This window comes from Amblyraja radiata, chromosome 10 (assembly GCF_010909765.2).
Source record: "Amblyraja radiata isolate CabotCenter1 chromosome 10, sAmbRad1.1.pri, whole genome shotgun sequence".
Lineage (NCBI taxonomy): Eukaryota > Metazoa > Chordata > Chondrichthyes > Rajiformes > Rajidae > Amblyraja > Amblyraja radiata.
This window is the reverse complement of record NC_045965.1, coordinates 40,411,522-40,433,626: the sequence shown is the minus strand read 5'-3', so window position 1 is coordinate 40,433,626 and position 22,105 is coordinate 40,411,522. Positions and strand designations below refer to the sequence as shown.

General features: G+C 40.9%; 1 protein-coding gene across 1 annotated transcript in view; it reads right to left on the bottom strand.

The window, feature by feature from the left end:
* Positions 1-7,142: 7,142 nt before the first annotated feature.
* The window catches only part of ipo13 (importin 13), a 118,493-nt gene continuing 103,530 nt past the window's right edge, over positions 7,143-22,105 (bottom strand). Inside the window, exons 17-20 of the mRNA XM_033028636.1 lie at positions 21,229-21,287; positions 17,346-17,435; positions 14,525-14,706; positions 7,143-8,320 (exon numbers count right to left, since the gene is read on the bottom strand). Coding sequence (XP_032884527.1) covers positions 8,224-8,320; positions 14,525-14,706; positions 17,346-17,435; positions 21,229-21,287 — 428 coding nt within the window. The 3' untranslated portion in view covers positions 7,143-8,223. The remainder of the gene's footprint in view (positions 8,321-14,524; positions 14,707-17,345; positions 17,436-21,228; positions 21,288-22,105) is intronic.

The window sequence follows — 22,105 nt, the reverse complement described above, 5'->3', positions numbered from 1 at the left end:
GCAGAGGGGCGAGTGAAGTTCCCAAAGTGCGTTCGGCCGAACGCACTACTCTCTGCAGAGCCTTCTTGTCCTGGGCAGAGCAATTCCCAAACCAGATGGTAATATTTCCGGACAAGATGCTTTCCACAGCCACTGAGTAGAAGCACTGGAGGATCCTCGGAGACACTCTGAATTTCCTCAATTGCCTGAGGTGGTAAAGGCGCTGCCTGGCCTTACTCACGAGTGCTTCGGCGTGTGATGTCCATGTCATATCCTCAGAGATGTGGACTCCCAGATATTTAAAACAGCTCACCCTATCCACAGTATCCCCATTTATCCTCAATGGTGTGTACATCCTCGGATGATGTGCCCTCCTAAAGTCCACGATCAGCTCCTTAGTTTTTTTGATGTTCAAGAGGAAGCTGTTGTCCTGACACCAGAGTGCCAGATCTGCCACCTCCTCCCAGTAGGCCTTCTCATCGTTGTCTGAGATCAGGCCCACCACCACAGTGTCATCAGCAAACTTGATTATTGAGTTGGAGCTGAACCTAGCCACACAGTCATGTGTGTACAGGGAGTACAATAGGGGGCTGAGGACGCAACCCTGGGGCGATCCTGTACTCAGGGTGAGGGACTTCGATGTATTCCCTCCCATCTTGACTACCTGGGGCCTGGCGTTGAGCCCTAATTCCAGGTTCAAAGGTAATGGAAAGACTGCAGGAAAACTAGGTGCTGAGAGCTCTCCTATACCTGCATTAAGGAGGCAATTAAACACACCTGAGCAATTACAAATGCCTGTGAAGCCATGTGTCCCCAACATTATGGTGCCTTGAAATGGGGGGGACTATGTACAAACACAGCTTACACTGTAATTTCCGTGTGCGGATGTGGCGTCGAAGGATGAGAAGCCGAAGCGAAGAAGTGGAAACCAAATAACCGAACGGAAACAAAGCCGAAAAGCCAGATAACTGAAAGCGTACGAAGCCGAAAAGGGCAGGACGCCTAAAAGCCAACTCACCGAAAGGCCGCACTGCCGAAAAGCCAAATAACGGACATGACGTCACCAGGGGGTGGGATTTGTCAGCGATTGGTCTAGACCCCCGCGTCCATCACATCACTGGCCGGGGGAGATGGGAGGGTGGGGGGTCATTTTCCCCACACAAGTCTGCTGGAGGGTGACTGGGCACTCTGAACCCAAGCACCATGGTGTAAGCGGCCAAAGGAGCGCATCCCTCTGGACGCCCTCCCACGGCCACCTTCCGCCTTGTCTCCCCGTGCGGCCGCACTGTGACGGGCTGTAGGTCGGCAGCGCACACACACGGGGCCGGGTGGAACAGAGTTGGGGACAGTCTGGTCCCTCCGCCCACCCAGAGTCACTGACCACGATGCACTGCCACCGACCCCGACCCCTACACCAGGGTGATTCACCCCCCTGACCCCCGGAGCCCGACCCACACACGGGGCGATTCACCCCGACACTCACACCGGGTGATTCACCCCCCCCCCCCACCCGGCTACGAGGACAGACGGCCTGGGGCATTGGCAGCCACAGTAAATCGCTTTTAAAACATGGGGGGGACACACAAATTCCCTGGCGGGACGATGACAAGTGTGCATGACAACGAACAATTTAATCTCCTCCCACTCCCCCCCCACCCCACCCCTTGACAACAAGAAGCACAGTTTATTTATTGTTTAAACACAGTAATACCGTCTGGTTGTCTGCGTAGCGCACACAACAAGCTCCCACGCACAAAACACCAGATAATCTGTAATCTGCTTTAAACAAAGATGGACACAAAAAGCTAGAGTAACTCAGCAGAACAGGCAGCAACACTGGAGAGAAGGAATGGGTGGCGTTTCGGATCGAGACCATTCTTCAGACCTGAAGACAGAGTCTGAAGGGTCTCGACCCGAAACGCCCAAAATGAAACCAAAATGTATAAAAATACCCTTTAATAAGATCAGCCATCCATAGGTTATGCAAACAGGATACACCTGACCCATTGCTCACTCTTCAGTCTTCTGATTACAAATCTTGCAACCACAAAGATGAAGGTGATCCGTAGCATTTAGACATTAGTTGAATCAGCGGTTTTGTTTTACTTTCCTTCTTTGAATGGACGGCTGCTCACAATAGAGCTGGCATCTTGTGGACATTTACTTGTTGGTCACATGACTACAACTCTTAAAAAGCTCTGAAGAAAATGCCCAGCAAAGCCCTTTTTGGACCATAACAGAGAAATAAAATGTATTGCATCACCATCACCTGTGCATTGCTTTGGGGAAAAGGCAAAGCAGATCACAGCACAGATTAATTTGAAATGTCCCCTTCAGAACATTTGGAGACTTGTCTAAATTAGAAAAGTGAACCGATAGATAGGCCAAGCAACTGTCTGACAGTTCCTCAGAATCAACCTTGCAGTTAATATGGCAGACTCCTCCATCAGATTCCCACTAGATACAATGACATAGTGATATGCAAGCAGATGGGGGTGGCCCTATGATCCCTCAACGTCAACTTCACGCCCATGAAATCTCATGGCGACCTGTCAAACCTGGATCAAAAGACCACCTACGAATGGTAGCACTAAAAGAAGCAAGTCATGTACTTCGGGTGAGGGAAGTTCAACACTAGTGACGGCATGTATCTTGGTGGCATTTCGGCTGACTGAGTTAGCCAAAGGCTAAAGGATATACAGTAGTTCCCAAACAGAGTCTACAGCAAGTATGAACTAACAGGAATTAAACTACTTGACCACATCCTTGCCAATTTTCCTAAAGAAGATGCAACTATCAATGACGGCACTGGTAGAGGTGATAACTGCTCAGTCCTTGTGGAAACAAACTCCTGTCTTTCAACTCAGGCCACCCTCCATCACAAGCAATTCACTACTTGGATTAGCTTCTAAACTGTTAAATTTAGAAAGTATTTCATGGATTCAGACGCAGGTATTCCTAATCTAGGGGAACTAGCCAGGTTTTCTGACAGTGACTTGTCTTCTCTGAGCCTCCAGCTTGCAGTCATCTTCATGGCAACAATTGGTCCCAAGTCATCATTGTTTATGTCTCCAATGTTCTTTTGTGTGTGTTTTCCCCCCAATCTCTTTGAATGTGCACTGTGCTTCTGTAATTGCCTGTGCACATGCAACATCTTATCTACATATGCCATGTTTTGTCTACCTTACCAACTGATCAATATCATTCTGTGACTATCCTATTAACACCATTATTTTTATGTCATTTGCAAACTCACCAATCATGCTACATTCATATTCAAATCCTCATCCCAGTACCAATCCCTGGTGGTACACCACAGGTCACAGGCTTCCAATCAAAATAATCCTCTGCCTTCACCCTCTGCTTCTATTATCAAACTAACTTTGTATCAAATTTGCCATCTTGCCTTGAATCTCATATGATCTAAATTCTGGGCCATTTTCCAACATGGGACCTGCCAGTGGCCTTCCTGCAGTACCTCCACAAACAGCAGAGAATGGTTGAAGTGAGCACTCCCTACACAATTCACTGAAGTTACTGATCAATCATAGTAATTCCCAAACCACTTTACTACTAAATTCAAGGCTATTTGATGCATGAAAGTACCATTTGGGAATATCATTGTTCCAGTAATAATACTCACCTCAAAGAATTCTGGGATTAAGTTCACCAAAATAAATTGGGCAGATCAATGTGGCAATTCACCATCACCTTCCCAATGACGTTTAGGGATGGGAATTTTTATGCTGGTTTTATTAGCAAAGACAGATTTTGAATATAGAAACAATATATATTTTTAAAATCATCTCAAACATGTTCTCATATTTACAACATTTTTATGTTCCACTCCAGTATTCACTCCACTTCAAGCTTTCCTGGTCCGTCAATCCTACCACATTGACGACCCTTGCACTTTTTTAGCTGCACTTCTCTGTAGCTGGACACTATATTCTGCATTCTGCTTTATTTTTCTTTACCTGATCTACTTGAATTTGGCTTGATTGTATTCATGTATAGATTGATTTGCTTGGATTGCACATAAAGCATGTTTTTACTATATCTCTGTAAGCAACAATAATAAACCAATACCAATATGTACAGACTATCACAACTTATACTGAAGTATATTTTTTCACACTTGTGATAATTCATATTATTTTGGGATTAATATGTGCCTAGAGGGTAATCACTTTTGTAGTATACAGTTAATTAAAAATACAGTAATATTAAATTAGTTCAGATATTCTCTAAAAGCAAAATACTAAAAATAATAAACCAGTCTATAAATTCAATTGCAAACCACTCTTATTCAGTTTCATGCAATTGAAAATTGACTTTTTATCAGAGAGGAATTTAATAATAACCTGGTATAATTTGTTTCATATCACTTAGGGGAATTAGTAAGAATACATTCTCGGGCTGGTCGCATTTGCAAATCTAACAGTCATCACCTGTGCAAAGCTTCTTTTGGTACCTTCCAGCAAATTAGTTTACATTGTTGTGAGCAGGGCTTTGAATGACGACGTTTTATTCACTGTTCTGAGATGGAGACGCTAAAATGTTCTATTACTTATCTATGCTTAATTCCCATTGCCTCACCTACATTGCCTCTCAACGTCCCAACTAGCCCCTCAACATCCCAACTAGCCCAAGTCTTAACTCTCTAATTGCCCAACTACTCCACCCCACATGCCTTTGAAGCCCCAATGTTCATCGCACCTAAAAGGCAATGGTCAGTCAAATCTCACACCCTGCCCACCCCATCTGCTAGATTGTACAATGATCATTTAATACATCTTCTATTGACACATCAATTTCTAGGTGCACATCTTTTATTTTAATCCCTCGAACCAATGCATAAATATTCTGCTACTCTGTACCTGTTCCTGACCAGCAATTTCCTGGACATCCACCAATGATGTCTTCATTTTCATCTCCTTGCTTTGAAACGTGGAAGACAGAGACGAATTGGATTCACCGCCAAGTCTGGGACGAGACACAAAATACTGTGTGGAAATGTCACAAACAGTCCTTCAGATGTGCACTGGCTATGCCAGCAGTAAAAAAACTCCATTCATTTGAACATGGTAGTCAACCTTAAATTAAAACATCAATAAAATAAGCCACATTGTTTTTTTAATTAATTTCATAGTTCAATGTGTTTAAGATAATTAAATTATTTTATTTGTCTACTTGAATTGGCTTTAAATGTCTGATTTTCCGAGCCATTTGAAACCTGTCGAAAAGGCCGTCAGGATGTTCTGAGGCAGGGCTTCAGGGCACACTGTCTTGTGGCCAGCCCCACCTCATAGGATGACTACTGCTTCCAAACTGAGGGGTTAGTTGAAACCATCGAGCTGCAAAGAGCAAGTGTGTTGCAGAACACATATGGTGGTCACATACAGGGGACAAACATGATCCTCCCAAAAAACCCCCAGAGCAAGCTAAGCTAAGAGACAAGGGTGATGAGGCAGACAGATCTGTGATGGCAACATAGACACACAAATAATCCCGAAGAACACATACTTCTGCACAGAGATCTTAATTGCAAAGTGAACATATTTTTGCCTACATGTCAGCAAACAAAAATGTGGAGATTCTATGAACAGTTAATTGGGATTCTTAGCCATGTGACAGCACCCCCTCCCTTCGATGCCGCTCTGATCCCCATCACTGGCTGACAGGCCAGGAGAGGCCATTTCCCATCATCATTGGTAACAGATGGGTCCAATTAACTGATATTGGTTTGGTTGCCTGAACCTCTTCAGCCTACTCCCTGTAAAACCCAGGCATTCTAGCCAGAGGGGAGATGAGAGAAGGAGAGAGAAGGGAAGGAAAAAGGAAGAGAGAAAGGAAGGGAGGGAATGTGGGGCACCTTCCTGCTATGTGTTTGCCTGTTGCAGGTTCGAGGAAGACTGAGCCACTGGGACACACCGGAGCCCACCAGCGCAAACGTGTGATCAAGACTGGGCTGCCAAGAAGCCCCTCTATTGAAGTTGAGTGGCCAGGGCAAGCCTGAGATGCCAGTGCCTCTTCCTGCCCACAGACAACAAGGGATTGCTCTCACACACAGGATAACCTAGAGACCACCAGCGCCGCCTCTTCAAGCCCAAAGCTAAGCCACCAGGATAAACCTGAGACCGCCTCTCAAGGCAAGGGTGAACTGTATGGAGAACCCTCAGATCACCATGCCTCCTTCTTCGAAGTCTAGGATTGAGCTGCTGGGATAAGCTCCAGTTCGCCAGCGCCACCACACATGCGTCCTGACAATAAGGGACAGTGCCCCCATGTGGTGGTCCTGGACATTCTTACCTCTGTAAATAAAATATATGCACGAGTTCACCCTATTGCGAGTGTCAGTGTGGTCATTGCCAAATGCGGTGCCACAGCATCCAAAAGGTCATAGGCCATATTTACTGTGCAGATTTGAACCATGTAGCAGGGGTGAAAGGACTATTCCAATCTGCACTAGCAATCAGTCCATCACAGATTAACGTGACAGGTTTCTGAAGTGAAATCTAAAGTATCTAGCTCAAAGAAATACTCCAATATACTGATTGTACTCAGAGATGCAGAGCATATTGCGAAAATAATCATAAATCATCAGATTAACACATCATTAATATTTAGGAGCCCTATTAAAATTGTTATATTTCTCATCTCGTCATTTAGTCCATGTGAAAGAAAAATATTCCATGGAGTTACCTAAAAATACCAGGGATTGGTGCATTTGATTTGGTCAATATTTATTCCTTAACTAACACAATCAAAAGGATCCCAATGGGTAATTTTCCATTCCCATTCTAGTCATTCGCAAAGTAAATTTCAATGCCACCCAAACCACTCACCAAACCAATGTTCGTTGTTAAATGTTTTGGACTATTCTAATCTCATGCAAGACATTCTACTAATGCAAGTTCTTTCATAATGATACTTAAAGATTTTTATAAACAAACATTGATCCAATTGAACTTTAAGTCAGAGCATCTCAACTCAGAATTGATTATACTTTATTGCAGACTATGGTATCTGCATATAGTTATATATTATACAATATTCTCTTTACAATTCAAATGGTGAAAATGTTATGGATCAGATGTATATTTCAGTCTTTGCTCATGAACCACAATAGATATTTAAAAAGATTTGGGGAGGAAAAAAAGTCACATTTATAAGTGAAGCTTTATTTCACAATAGAAAACGAATTGGCTGCAGTGTCATTTCTCAAGATTTTACAAGTGGGCTTTCTATATTAGTTCTAGACTAGAATATATACCATATTTATGGAATTCCCAGAAAATCTAGAACAAGTAAATAAGTTACAAGAACACAAGTACAACTTGGAGTTACATTAAGTGATATCTTTGTTGACAAAATGCAGCACAGAGCATGTATATTACAAAAAGTTTAAAAGATGCAAAATGAAATAGGGCTGTAACAAAGCTTTCAGAGCTTGCTGCTTTTTGTCAGTTCATTGCTTTAATTATCCCTAGTGTGTGATTAGTCAGGTCCTTTACCTAGGCCGAGTCATTTGTTTTCTGTGGTCAGAATGGATGACTGAAGGCTCTAGTAAATTTCTCTTTTTCTTTTAAATTAACAAAGCTTTGAAACTCAACCAGCCATTGTTACAGTAACAAACAATATTTTAAGTTCTCAGACTGTTGCAACATCCTCAACTTTTACATTACAACAGGAATCCACATCATCACATCTGTAATTAAATTAAAATGAAAAAATAAACTAAAATTCAAAATTTGTTTAAAATGGTTTCAGACATTGTAGCAGCATCACCAGTAATATTCCACAGTTGAATCATCTGGGATTAACTCCCTCAACAAGATATTGTTATGTTTACAAAGTGCCAAAAATCACAGGACTCCAGCAGCAAGTTACATTGCTTCCATAAAGCTTTAATTACGACACAAAACATGTACACAAATTACTTACAAGTCAGGAGGGGCAGGCAACTTATGCCGTAAATTCCCTGATACATTTCCTTCTATTAAATGACCCAATCCTATGACAGGAAGTCATTTAAAAAAAACAAAGCCTCATAGTATGGCAACACATGAGAGCACGTATTCTTTTATCTTCTCAAATATGTGCAGACACAAGCCCATTTGATACTTTAAAAAAATGTCTTTCACACAAATGTATTTTTACAGAAGAAAATGGTGCAAACATGTGTTGAAGATGCAGGAAGCATGCTAATAAGGAGTGACACTTCAACATAAATAATCCGTTTCAGTAGTCAGCTGCATACTCTGTACCATGAAGACCCCTGCACAGTAATGTAAATTCCTTAACAATGTCCTTTACTCTTCTCTTATTTATTCGATCTCTGTAAAATAATGAAAGTGAAATGTTACATTTTATAAATTTATCTAAAAAACACAAAAAACAATCTATAATATATTAATCTGTTCATGGCTGTACAGAATTGCTGTCCAGCTTTAACTTCCCATCTCATGACTGTGGCACACATTACCCCAGTGAACATTGGAATGAAGTCCTGTTTAAAATCAAAGGCTGGTAACATTAGTTTTAAGGCTGATATTATTACCTTATCGAATACATTCATTATAACACCACAGCTTTGTTATTACCTTTCATAATTGCCTTTGGTTTGCTGGAGGATCACTTTCAGTTAAATTACATAAACTCCACAAAGTAGTTATAACATATTGAAGGAAAACATCCAAAACAAGTAAATCGCTATGTTAGATTAAAATTAATGTTTGAAAGAGATAATAAATAATAGCAGTACACCTTTGAAGGCTACTTTGATCCCGTTTTTGCAACACTTTAGAAATTCTATGGTATAGCGAATTGTTGATTTGTGTTACACAAAAGTTAGAAAATCCATCGTGAAGGTCAATCCAAGACTCACAAAACCTGTAATTTTCCTTCCAGATCATCAAAGCATAGAAGCCAATGTACGAACACTGTGGTATTTAATGGTATGTTGAGAAGAATTTTCTTAGTCCAGAAGTTCCAGTCCACATTCGACAAATCATTCACTTACATTGTTCTTACAGTGCCACTATCAAATATGCCCTTCCTACATTATGAAGGGACCGTTTCTTTCAGAACATGGATCCACTGATCCATCTCCATCAAATCCCACACCACATCCCACTGGGCGTTCTTCTGCAATTTTCTTCTTCTTTTCCACACTCTGCAGTTGCTCTTTGCAGATGCACGGACAATTTATTTCTACAGCATTCAATGTAGTGCATAACATTCGCTGCTCACAATGCAGCTCCTTCTAATGGCGACGCAACACAATTTGGATGATTACTGCACAAAGCAACAAAGCACCTAATTTCATTCTGTACCATTAAACCTTCATGTTAATTCTCTCTTCCAATTCATGCATTATTCTGTCCTTTTAATCTCTTTTTCAAATGAAACGGAACCCAAGCCCAGCGAATAGCAAATGAAAAGCAAAAAACATCTCTAGGTGCTGGATACCTGATATAAAGACAGGATGCTGGAAATCTTCAGTGGGGCAGGTAGTTAAACAGTTAACACTTCAGATTGATGGACTTGCATCATATTTCTTACATCCATGTATTCAAGGGAGAACATACAAACTCCACATTGACAGCAGTCAAGATCATGTGCGTTCAGATCACAGGAGATGTCCAGCAGCAACATTCAATGCTGTGCCCTTCAGTGCATGAAATTAACCAATCTTGATAAAAGGCCAATTATCCAAAACATCAACTCTGTCTCCTTCCTGCACAGATTTTGCTTGACGCTGAGTATTTCCAGCATTCTGTTTGTATCTCAGAAAACATAGAACGTCATCTTCCAAAAGCAACACTTTGTTCAATTATTTCAGATAATGAGCATACTAACAATTTCTGTTTTCATGTCAGATTTACAGCATCCACAAAATTTTCCTTTGGTGCTATTGAATTTGCTTATTTAGCCCTGTTGAGAAGGTTGGTACCTGCTGGGAAGGCAGAAGTGTCTGTCCTTCTCTACTGCTGTATTAAATCTTTGCTTCTCTACAAGGAACATCACAGTAAATCTGTTATTTTCATAGGAGTTGCATATTCCTGTACATTATCATTTTTTTTGTTAATTTTGTATACAATGTTTTATTTAGAGGACAAATAGAAACATTTTTAAAGCAAGGAATAGGCTCTTCAGCCCAACTTGTCCAGGCCAATCTAGTGTGATTTTCCAGCATTTAGCTTAGAGATCCTTCTAAACCAGGGGTCGGCAACCTTTTTTGCATAGGGCCGAGTACCCATGTTTGTGAGCGGATGGCGGGCCACATCTATCGCCAATAAATGGAGGTAATAATAATACATACTACCTAAACTAGTAATTAGTAATAATACATAAATTAGTAATAATACATACTAATAATACATAGTTTTCACATGTTTTTCTATTAGTTTTCTGCCGTTCCCAGGTCGCCTGCGTGCCCTGGGATTAGCTGCAGTTCCCAGGTCGCCTGCGAGCCCCGGGACTGGCTGTAGCGCCCAGGTCGTGAAAACTAATTTAAAAAGAAATACGCCTGCGGGCCAGATGATTTCGGGTTACGGACCGGATTGCCGACCCCTGTTCTAAACCATTTCCATCCATGTACCTGTGCAATTAGCTTTTAAATTTTGTTATTATAACTGCCCCTAAACCTCTGGTTCGTGATTCCCTTACCTTGGAGGAAAAAAACTGTGCATTCACCCTATCAATTATACATCTCTATAAGATCACTTCTCAGCCTCCTGTGTTCCAAGGAATAAAGTCTTAGTCTGCTGAACCTCTCCCAATAGCTCAGGACCTCAAATCCTGGAAACATCCTTTTAAATCTTCTCTGGATTCTTTCCAGCTTAATAGCATCTTTCCTATGGCAGGGTGACCACAACGGAACAAAATACTCCAAGTGTGGCTTCATCAATATCTTACACAACTGTAATATTATGTCACATTCTTTATACTAAATTTCCTGATTGATGAAGGCCAGTGTACCAACAGCCTTCTTCAACACCCTAATACCTGTGACACCACTTAAGGAATTATGTACTTGCACACCTAGACACCTCTGCTCGACAACACTCCCCAGGGGCCTGCTGCTCACTGTGAAGGTCCAGCCCTGATTTGACTTCCCAAAACACAATAACTCACATTTTTCTGAATTAAATGCATTTGAAGTCAGTCAGCCCATTTGCCCAGATAATCCGAGATACCACTGTAATTCTTAATAACCATTCTCACTATTTACAATTCCACCTATTTTAGTCATCTGAAAACCTACTAACCATGCCTTTTATATTCTCATCCAAATTGTTGGTATAATTGAAAAAAACAGCAATAGGTCCAGCACTGATCTCTGAGGCATACTAGTCATAGGCCTCCAATGGGACTATATTAGATGGGAAAAACAACCTTCCACTATCACTCACTGTTTCCTACCACAAAACCAATACTATCAAGTTGGTGAGGTATCCTCTGGATCCCATGAAATCTAACCTTCCAGAGCAGCCTACCACGAGGAGCCTTATCCAGTACCTCGCTAAAGTCTATATTGACTACATCTATAGTCCTGTCATCAACCTTCTTGGTTACTTCTTCAAAAAATTCACATCAAATTTATGAGACATGATCTCCCATGCAGAAAACCATGCTGGCTATCTCCAATTAACCCTTGTCTTTTAGTTTGGTTTAGAAATACAGCACGGAAAAAGGCCCTTTGGCCCACCGAGTCCGCACCACCAGCGATCCCTGCACATTTTACACTATCCTACACATTCTAGGGTCAATTTACACTTATACCAAGCCAATTAACCTACAAACATGTACGTGTTTGGAGTGTGGGAGGAAACCGAAGATTTTGGAGAAAACCCACGGGGTCATGGGGAGAATGTACAAACTCTGTACAGACAGCACCCGTAGTCCAGATCGAACCCGGGTCTCGGGCACTGCAAGCGCTATAAGGCAGCAACTTTACCGCTGTGCCACCGTGTCACCCATGTCTTTCCAAATGCATATACATCCTATCCCTCAGAATCCTCTCCAGTAACTTTCTGACCACAGATTATAGGTTTACTGGTCTATAGTTCCCAGGATTATCTTTGCAGCCCTTCATAAATAGAAGCACAACATCAGCCACCCTCCCGTCATCCGGCACCTCACCAGTATCTAACAATGATTCATATATCTGAACCAGGACTCCTGCAATTTCCTCCCTGTCTTCCCATAGTGTCCCTGCATATATCAGATCAGGCCCAAATTGATATACCTTCATATGTCTTAGGATGTCCAACATCTGCTCGCCTGTACTACTGACTGTCACAAGACATCTCCATTAACTGTCCCACCCTTCATGTCTTTCTTTGTGGTAAAAACAAAGGAGAAATATTTATTGAGGACTTTGTCCATATCCTTTGGCTCCATGCATATATGACCACTGGTTTCCGAGGGACCCCTATTCCCTCTCTAGTTATTCTTTTCACCTTAATAAAAATGTTGGGGGGGGGGGGGGGTTCTTCTTAATCTTATTTCCCAGGGCCATTTCATGCCCCCGTTTTACCCTCCTAACTTCCTTCTTCAATCCTCTATACTCCTCCAGTGTTACACTTAATCCAAGCTGTCCATGCCTGCCTCCTTTTTTCCTGACCAGAGCTACAATTTCTCATCATCAGGGTGCCTTATTCCCACCTGCCGTGGCCTTCACGCATTCTTCAATTCCACATTGAAGATGCATTTCTACAGAAAAGTCACCTTCTTAGCACAAACACAAAAAAACTGTTACAATACTTTTACAGTGAGCCCAATGTGAAGACTGCTTATATGAATGTCATTATATATGCTCGGAAGATTCATGCCTTATTTCCAATGAATGAAAAGGCATTTAGCACTCTTAGAAAGCTTGGCTCACTGCCCCATTGCCCATCAACAGACATGTACTAGGAGTGAAAATCTGGTTTACAATATACAAAAGGCTTCTTTGGAGGCAGAATAATTTTTTGTGAAATATTTGTTGAATTAAACGTTTAAATGGAATTGGATCAATTCCAAGTATTGTCAATTCCAATACAATTGACTATCTACCCACTTTGCATGCAAAGTACCGCATATATTACAGCACCATGACAACGAGTATTGATATGAATACAAACATCTCTCATTGCACTTTGTACAGTGACTATATGAAAGCCATATAAAAAAAATGAAATTCTTGAAAATTAAAAGAAACAAGTTACTTTGGCAAACATCCCACAGGTGGATGGATTGACCTTTACCAGTATAACACAGAAGTAAGAGCAAAATGCATGCATTTTCTATATCCATTTACAAATTGAAGAAGTATACAGTAAACCCTCATTATAATGGACTATTGGGGGAGGGGGGGAGAATGATGTCCGTTATTGCCAATTGTCCCCTATAACCGAGTAAGGTATTATCATTGTATGTAGACACTATAAACTGGAGTAACTCAGCGGGACAGGCAGCATCTCTGGAGAGAAGGAATGGGTGACATTTCGGATCGAGACCCTTCTATCATCGTATGTAGAAGAAAAAAACAAAAGCAAATGATGGTTAATGCACAAATGGACGCAAAGTGCTGGAGTGACTCAGCGGGTCAGGCAGTATCTCTGGAGAACATGGATAGGTGATGTTGTGACTTTTCTTCACTCATTCAGCCTGTTGAGTTACACCAGCACTTTGTGTCGTTTCACCTTAAAGCCAGGTGCCAATGCCGCTGGTATGCACCAGTGAGCCCTTCTTCACGCACCACACAGTCCAGTTGACGTGGCTGTTCTTGACGTGGCCCCTGGATGGCAGCGCTTTAATCAGGCCACTGCCATCGGCAAGATGTGCTCAGTCACCATGAAGCTCCCTCTCCTCTCACCAGTTGTCGATCTTTCCTGTCAGCTATTCGCCGACATCTTCCAAGGAGTTAATCGGCGACTTTGTGGGATAAGGAGGCGGCGGCGCCGGTGAAGGGGGATGAGGCCAAGTGGGCAGACCGACGGGAGAAGGAGGTGGTAGCAGCGGTGGAGTGAGGAGCGGACAAAGCAACCTCCAACAGGACGAAGCGGCAGCTGGTGAGAGGGAAGGGAACCTGCGTGTGCTGTCTGTGTCCTCGGGCTACAACGTGAGTCGCAACAACAGTCACGTCAATCGGATCATGCGGTGGGTAAAAAAGGAGCTTGTTGATGCACCTTGCAAGCCGGGGGTGGCGTCAGCAGATCCATCCGCTATAACTGAAATCCATTAGAAAGGGAACTGTTAAAATGAGGATTTACTGTATTGGGCAGTTTAAAATAAAGTTAGTGCAATATTACCCAACCAGTTTTTTTGCAATGTGCTCTCATTGTAAGTCACTGCAGGAGGCTGCTTTGTGGCATCTGGTAAAATTAATTTCATGAGTAACCTAATTTTTGGAATTGTCTTTGGGAAATACAAACTATTTCGACTCAAAATACACAAGCTTACAAAAAAAGGCTTGCACTAAGATATTATAAAACATTTTTTATTTCCCAATAGGAGTTTGCTTTGCCCCATGCATTTTGAAGATACATACCTTAAAATTTGTTGACTAAATGTATCTTTTTGTCCTTGAGTAAGGCGGCTTGATGGAAAATTCTGTTGCTGCATCACTTCCTTTAACCAAACGCTCAAGTAGGTAACACAATGCTTGTTCAAAGCAAACAGTATCTCAGCAAAGTGATCCATTAAATTCCTTGGGGCTTGTCCACCAATAGCCTGGCCAACATAAACAACAAAGTTAATACTATCAATGAAGAAATTAAAAAGGACACCTACTAAAATGCTTTCCATTACTTTAGAGCTCCAACTACAATTATAATTGAACATTTTAAAAGGTACAAGATATAAAAAACAGCTGTTAGTGTGAGGCCAGGTTACTTTTACTTGTGGGTGAGTGAGCTGTTGAGAGGAGGAGCAATGTAGAAGATTTAAAAAGCACATCAGTGTCCCAGTACGACTGCTACCAGTGCTGTCTAATAAGAAGGCAACCACTAACGGAGTGGCCTGTTGGGAGTGGCTGTGTTGGCAAGGCTGTGTGCTGAGATGAGGCGAGGTTCTATTTCTGAGCGCAAGTGCTGAGGCTTTGGCTCGTGAGGTTTCTGCAAGGAGGCAGAGAAGAGGTTGACAGCAAGATTAGAACGCACTCCTCCTGGTATGCTCCCCCTGCAGGATGTGGGAAATTAGGGAAACTTCCATCATCTCCGAGGACTACATCTGCAGGAACTGCAGCACCTGACTGACCACATGGGAGAAATAGAGCTGCGGGTTGGACCTCTCACATTGATGTCCTCTGGTTCTCGATTCCACTACTATGGGTAAAAGACTGTGCATTTACACTATTTATTCCTGTCATGATTTTATACACCTCTATAAGATCACCCTTCATTCTCCTGTGCTCCAAGGAATAAAGTCCTAGCCTGCTCAACCTTTCCATATAGCCCAGGCTCGAGTTTTGGCAACATCCGCTTGAATCTCTGCACCCTTTCAGGCTTAACAACATCTTTCCTATAACAGGGTGACCAAAACTGAACACAATACTCTAAATGTGGCCTCACCAATGTCATGTACAACTTTAACATTACCTCCCAACATCTATACTCAATATATAGGAAGGAACTGCAGATGCTGGTTTACACCGAAGATAGACACAAAATGCTGGAGTACCTCAGCGGGACAGGCAGCATCTCTGGAGAGAAGGAATGGGTGACCTTTCAGGTCGATACCCTTCTTGAGTCTGAGAGTCAGAGGAGAGGGAGACAGATATCAAATGGGACGAAGATCAAGGAAAATGTAGAATAATGAACGATGATCCATTCTACATTTGCCTTGACTTTCGTCCCCTTTGATCCCCCTCGTTTTCACACCTTACCCTTCCATATCTCTATTCGTGAGGCAGTCTCCCACATACAAAACTGTGCTGGCTATCCCTAATCAGCTGTTGTCCATCTAAATGCATATATATCTTATCGCTCAGAATACTATCCAGTAATTTTCCGACTACAGATGTTACTCACTGCACTTCCCAGGTATAAAAGAATTAATAGGAACCCAAGGGCAACTTTTTCCTGGGTATATGGAACAAGCTGCCCGAGGAAGTAGTTGAGGCAAGTACAATAACAACATCTAACAGATACTTGGACAGGTACATGGATAGGAAAGATTTGGAGGTGTATGCAGGCAAATGGGCACTTGATTAAATAGGGCATCTTGGTCAGCATGGATGAATTGGGCTGAAGGGCCTATTTCCGTTCTGCCTGCCTCTCTGACTATGACTATAAATGTGACAGCATACCATACCTGCAAATATATCAATGAGAAAGAAAATAATGATCTTAGGTAACTGAGGATAACAAAGAAGAAATCCCATATGGCAATTGTATTTCATTCTTTACCTCCACAAATGCACATTCATAAATATTTTTTTAACTGACTTCATTGCTGGGATTTTCTACACATTTCCTTCACCAAATCAATAGCAGAGAAAGCTTGAATACTTTCTGTTTGCTTTCCTGTGCATTGAAATATGGGCTAAAGGTCCTATTTAGTTTGTTGTGCACTAATGAATCATGAATGTTTACAGCTTAGAAAGGAAGCCTTATCAAAGTGCTAATTCTCTACCAGGACTATCCATTACTTATCCCACCATCTTGATAAGTGCGAGGTGATGCACTTTAGAAGGACTCATAAGAGTAGAACGTACAAAATGAATTGTAGGAACAGAGGGACCTTGGTGTTTAAGTGCAAGGATTCCGGAAGGTGATAGAGCAAGTAGATAAGGTGAAGGTATATAGAACACTATCTTTTACAAGCAGGCAGAGAATATATGAGCAAGTATGTTATAATACTTTATACAGTTTCTTCAGCCAGAGTATCTGTTATACACTTTCTTAGTGGAAGGCTGAAGTGGGTATTCTGTCTAGATGAATACATGAATTGACCTGGCTACAGACCCAGCGCTAGGATTAGCGAAGATGAGGAATTAATTATCCGCATGGACATAATGGGCCAAAGGATCAGTTTCTGTGTGGCATGACTCTTGGATTATGCAGAAAGGACACCAAAATCATACATAAAGGAGAATAATAAAACTGGTCATTGTCTTCTACAAAGGTGACTGCGCCATTCTTTTGAACAATATCACATTGATTTTTTTTAAACTGAAAACCTTTTGCACATTTCTTGTTTCTCAAAACCAAAATTCACTATCTAACATTGCTTCATGCATCTATTTCTCATTTGTCCGTGCCACACCAATTTTTTTGGTAACTAATAACTTTAAATAGAATGTCATGGAAACAATTTGCCCCATGTTAATGTCAGTTTTTATCCTATTGCTACTTTAGATATTAACATACTTCCAGAGTAGCTTGTAGCAACAGCTTTCCATTCTCATGGACGACCAGGCCGATAGGCTGTATCTCCCGACATCGCGGTAGGAGCTCAGTCTAGCAAAAATGACATGGAAAAAAAAAATTTAAATTCTTCAATATATGTAGGATTGGAAATTGGTTTTAATTCTATATCATTTTGCTAGTCATCATGAACACCACTGAAAATCAGTCCAATGGATTAGTGCTAGTATTTATTATATGACAAAGATAAATATGAAAAAGAGTGGATACTATGCCTATGCATATTTTTGAAAGATATACATTGTAAAAACATTCTGCACCAACATTATAAACATTAAATGGCAGTGAAATTTAATGTTGAAGGGTTAGACCAGTTGGTTAGAAGTGAAAGAGGGCAATTTACTATTTGAACAAAATTTCCACTCAACTTGATTTTCAGTACCCCAGAGGCATTGATAACCTTTCTGAATTTTACACCACCATCTACATAGAGCTTACTGCATACTGGTTGCTTATGCCCCTGTCCCACTTAGGAAACCAGAACGGAAACCTCTGGAGACTTTGCGCCCCACCCAAGGTTTGCGTGCGGTTCCCGGAGGTTCCCAGAGGTTTTTGTCAGTCTCCCTAATGGTCGAAAGTGGTTTCCGCTTCTTCTATGTTCCAGCGATTATTTCAAAAAATTCAAAACTGGCCGAGACCAAATATAGGTTGCCGTTTTAAAAATCGGTAATTTTTTAGTCGAAGCCGGTTGCGATGCTAGTTGAAGGTGGTTGCCGGAGGTTGCAGGTAGTGGAAGATCTTACCTTCCACTACCTGCAACCTCCGGCAACCACCTGCAACCTCCAGCAACCACCTTCAACTAGCATCGCAACCGGCTTAGACTAAAACATTACCAATTTTTAAAACGGCAACCTATTTTTAGTCGCCGCCGGTTTTGAATTTTTTGAAATAATCGCCAGAACATAGAAGAAGCGGAAACCACTTTCGACCATTAGGGAGACTGACAAAAACCTCCGGGAACCGCACGGAAACCTTGGGTGGGGCGCAAAGTCTCCAGAGGTTTCCGTTCAGGTTTCCTAAGTGGGACAGGGGCATTACTGTAACACACACACTACCCTGATTGTTAAATTCTGATGGAACATTTAATATATAGATTCACTAATTATACTGCATGCTAGTTAAATAATTTCTAATATACCAAAAGATTTTAAACAACTGTAAAATCAAAATTGTAATTTTAAAACTATTTTACAAAAAAACAAGTTGCCAGAAAATAATATGAAACATCACTAAACAGTTATGGGGATTTTATGTTTAAATTTTTTTATCGAAATATACAATGTAAAAATCAATAAAAGCACTTAAAATAGTGAAACATTAATCCAAAAGTCTTTATATAAAAACTGGGGCAAATTAAAAAGGTTAATTACTTGTTCTACTGACATCCAAATTATTTTTGATTAACTACAATTCTTGTAATCAAATATGCCAAAATCATGATGTAAATATTTATAAATAAAGCAGTTGCAAATGTTAGAAATCAGAAATAAGAACAGAACATGCTGGAAATATCCAGCAAGTGAGACATCATCTGTAGGGACAGAAACAGATTTCTGATCAATGACCCATCAAATGAAAAAAATACACATGACACAAAGAAACATTTATTCTATTTAGTGTTTCTTTCTTCAATTCACAAAAGTTTTATTTACAAATTTTAGCTATGATGTAATTGACATTTGGGTAGTGCCCTCAGTTTATGAAATTATAACAAATTATGTTTAATATTATAACAATTAAAGTCCTAGGCAACTAAATTCTCATCTCAGTGGAGATCAGTTATTTCAACAGCAATCTACTTGATTTACAAGTTCCTTGCAGGATAGTTGAACTGTATCTCCAGGTGGGAGATAGGCGCGAGAAAGAAAATACAGAATCAAAGGAATCAGGTTATAGAGAGAATGGTTAGAAGGGTGGGGGATGACGATTATGGAGTTCATAGCAAGAGAAAGAAATGGCAAAATCCCAGGAACTGGGGAGAAAGAGCGAGAAAGTGAGTGAGAGCCTGGAAAAATAGAGCAAGACATTTTGGATTCTTAACATGGTGAGTAGCTTGAAAAGGTACGTATTAATGTACTTTTAAAGGGTTACTATCTTTGAAAGAAATGCTCAAGCTCTAGAATGTAAACAGAATGTAATGGCAAATTTATAGTGTCATCTTTTGCGTTGCCATTACTACACGGGTAAGTAGGTGTGATATTACGCAGACAAGATAGAACAGATCTTCCAGTCGTTATTTCCAGTTTAACTGGTTGTTTATTGAAGTAGTTGTACAAACAAAGAGATGAACATACCAGGTTTTCCTTATTCTGCATGCAGGTTGGAGATGGCTGTTCTCCCCGGTCTGGTGCGAACTGTATGCTCTCCCTCCCTCTGCCTGGTCTGCCCCTTCCTGTCCCCTATGCCCATATATATACGCCACTCTGTGCATCTAATGACCGCCAAGTGTCCAAAATAATACTGCAAGATATATCTAGACAAAATAATATAATATGCCAACAGTAGCTATTCTAAACATAAATGGCTCCTACACAGAATTAATGGGAAACACTCCTTGGTTTACAAGTTGTCAACACAACTTTTCCTGAAATGTAACTCCTTCATAAATCAATCTTCTTCTTCTTATCGAGTCCACACACAAGATTAGAAGTTGTTCAGCCAGAGCTGGACACACTTCTCGGCATCTGCACAATGGTGTCTGTCTTGCGCTTCTTGTGCTTCTTGTGCGTGGTGGTGGAAAGATTGGTTGAAACAGGGCCGCGACGTGAACGCTCTTTCCTTGGCCCCCATAAATCAATGAATATTTATTGCAAAACTCAGGAAAATGCATCTCATTAATGTACTAATGTTCCCAAATTAAAGTTCTTCTGCGTAGCTTCCCTGATAACAAGGCACCTAACAGCACATACTGCAGAAATTATTCAATCTGTTAATCTGGGACAGCACTGAAACTACATGGGGGTGAAGAATGAACCACAGAACCCATGGAATGTCAACACCAATTCCTGAATACTTTCCACTTGCAGACTGTGGATATTGAGTAGGAAAGAACTACAGATGTTGGTTTAAATTCAAGATTTTGTGTCTATCTTCGATTTAATAATAATAATAATGGATGGGATTTATATAGCGCCTTTCTAATACTCAAGGCGCTTTACATCGCATTATTCATTCACTCCTCAGTCACACTGGGTGGTGGTAAGCTACTTCTGTAGCCACAGCTGCCCTGGGGCAGACTGACGGAAGCGTGGCTGCCATTCTGCGCCTACGGCCCCTCCGACCACCACCAATCACTCACACACATTCACACACAGGCAAAGGTGGGTGAAGTGTCTTGCCCAAGGACACAACGACAGTATGCACTCCAGGTGGGATTCGAACCGGCGGGATTCGAACCGGCCACAATTGATTTAAACCAGGATCCAGCAATTGGTGTCTATCTTCAAGTGGATAGTGATTCAGCTGTGGCTGTGACTGCTCCCCACAGTCAAGATCATCATTAAATGCACATAAATAACTATCATTCTGGCTAACTAAAATATGAGTTAACAAGTAGTTGAAAATAAAAAAGGGAAATTTTGCATTTGACACAATGTTACAGCTGATTTTGATAATTTTTGTTAAGACATTACATATGTGATGGTAGTTACATAATATTGTAACACTTCACATAACTGTTTCAATGGTAAACATAATACTGCAAAGGAAACAATTTCAGTGAATTTACTGTCACTATCAGATAAAGCTGCTATAACTGGCAAAGACTGATTAATTAAATGAATTTTAACATAGCTCCTGTACACATGTTGATACAAAGTATACTTACAAAGAACATGCATGTAGCTTTGACTGTTGGTGCTTCTGGAAATTTCAAAGAGATAATCCCTAGGAATAGATTAGATTAATTGTAGGTTACAAAGATTATTTATTGCAAGCAGACACATGTATAAAAAGTCAATGATAATAGGATGATACTTGTGGAAACACTTCCCGCTAAAGACATTTCTTATTGTCTGTCATTATCATACACAGAAATATTGCTTTCTTATATCCATATATTGCTCACTCAGGTGTTGTATACATTTATTTATACAATGAAATTTATTCACGGGGGTGGATGCTTAAAGAGGAAGGAGATACACTTCCGAAAGGTCAAGAAATTTTGGACTAAGGGAAATTGGCACAGAAAAGGAAACGAGGCGCGAGGCAGATCTGCCACGATCATATTGTCAGGCAGAGCTGGCTTGAGGGGCCGAGTGGCCTTCTCCTGCTCTTATTTTCTAATGTTCTCATGAACAGTTTGTAATATGGCTCAACTGTGGAAAATAATGTGCTGAAGTTAGTCAACCCTGTGAAAACACCGAAAACCTGTAAACCTTTGCTGCTATTACAAATTATTCTGCATTTCTTGAGTAGCTTACATTGTTGAGGAACGCTAAATTTCATTAAATTGCTTTTTCAGCTTGGGAGTAGTGTACAACGAAAAAAAAAATCTGAAAAATTATGGGATCTTGGGCTTTGTAGAGAAAAGGTATACAAAAACAGGGACGTTGCGCAAAACAATTTAGATCCCACATTATGTCTCAGCTGGAGTATTGGATATCAGTAATGTTTATTTCAGTAATCACACATTAGGAAATTATGTTGAAGCCAAAGGAGTGCCAAGGGGAATGCAACCATGAATACAAGATTACACAAAGAGC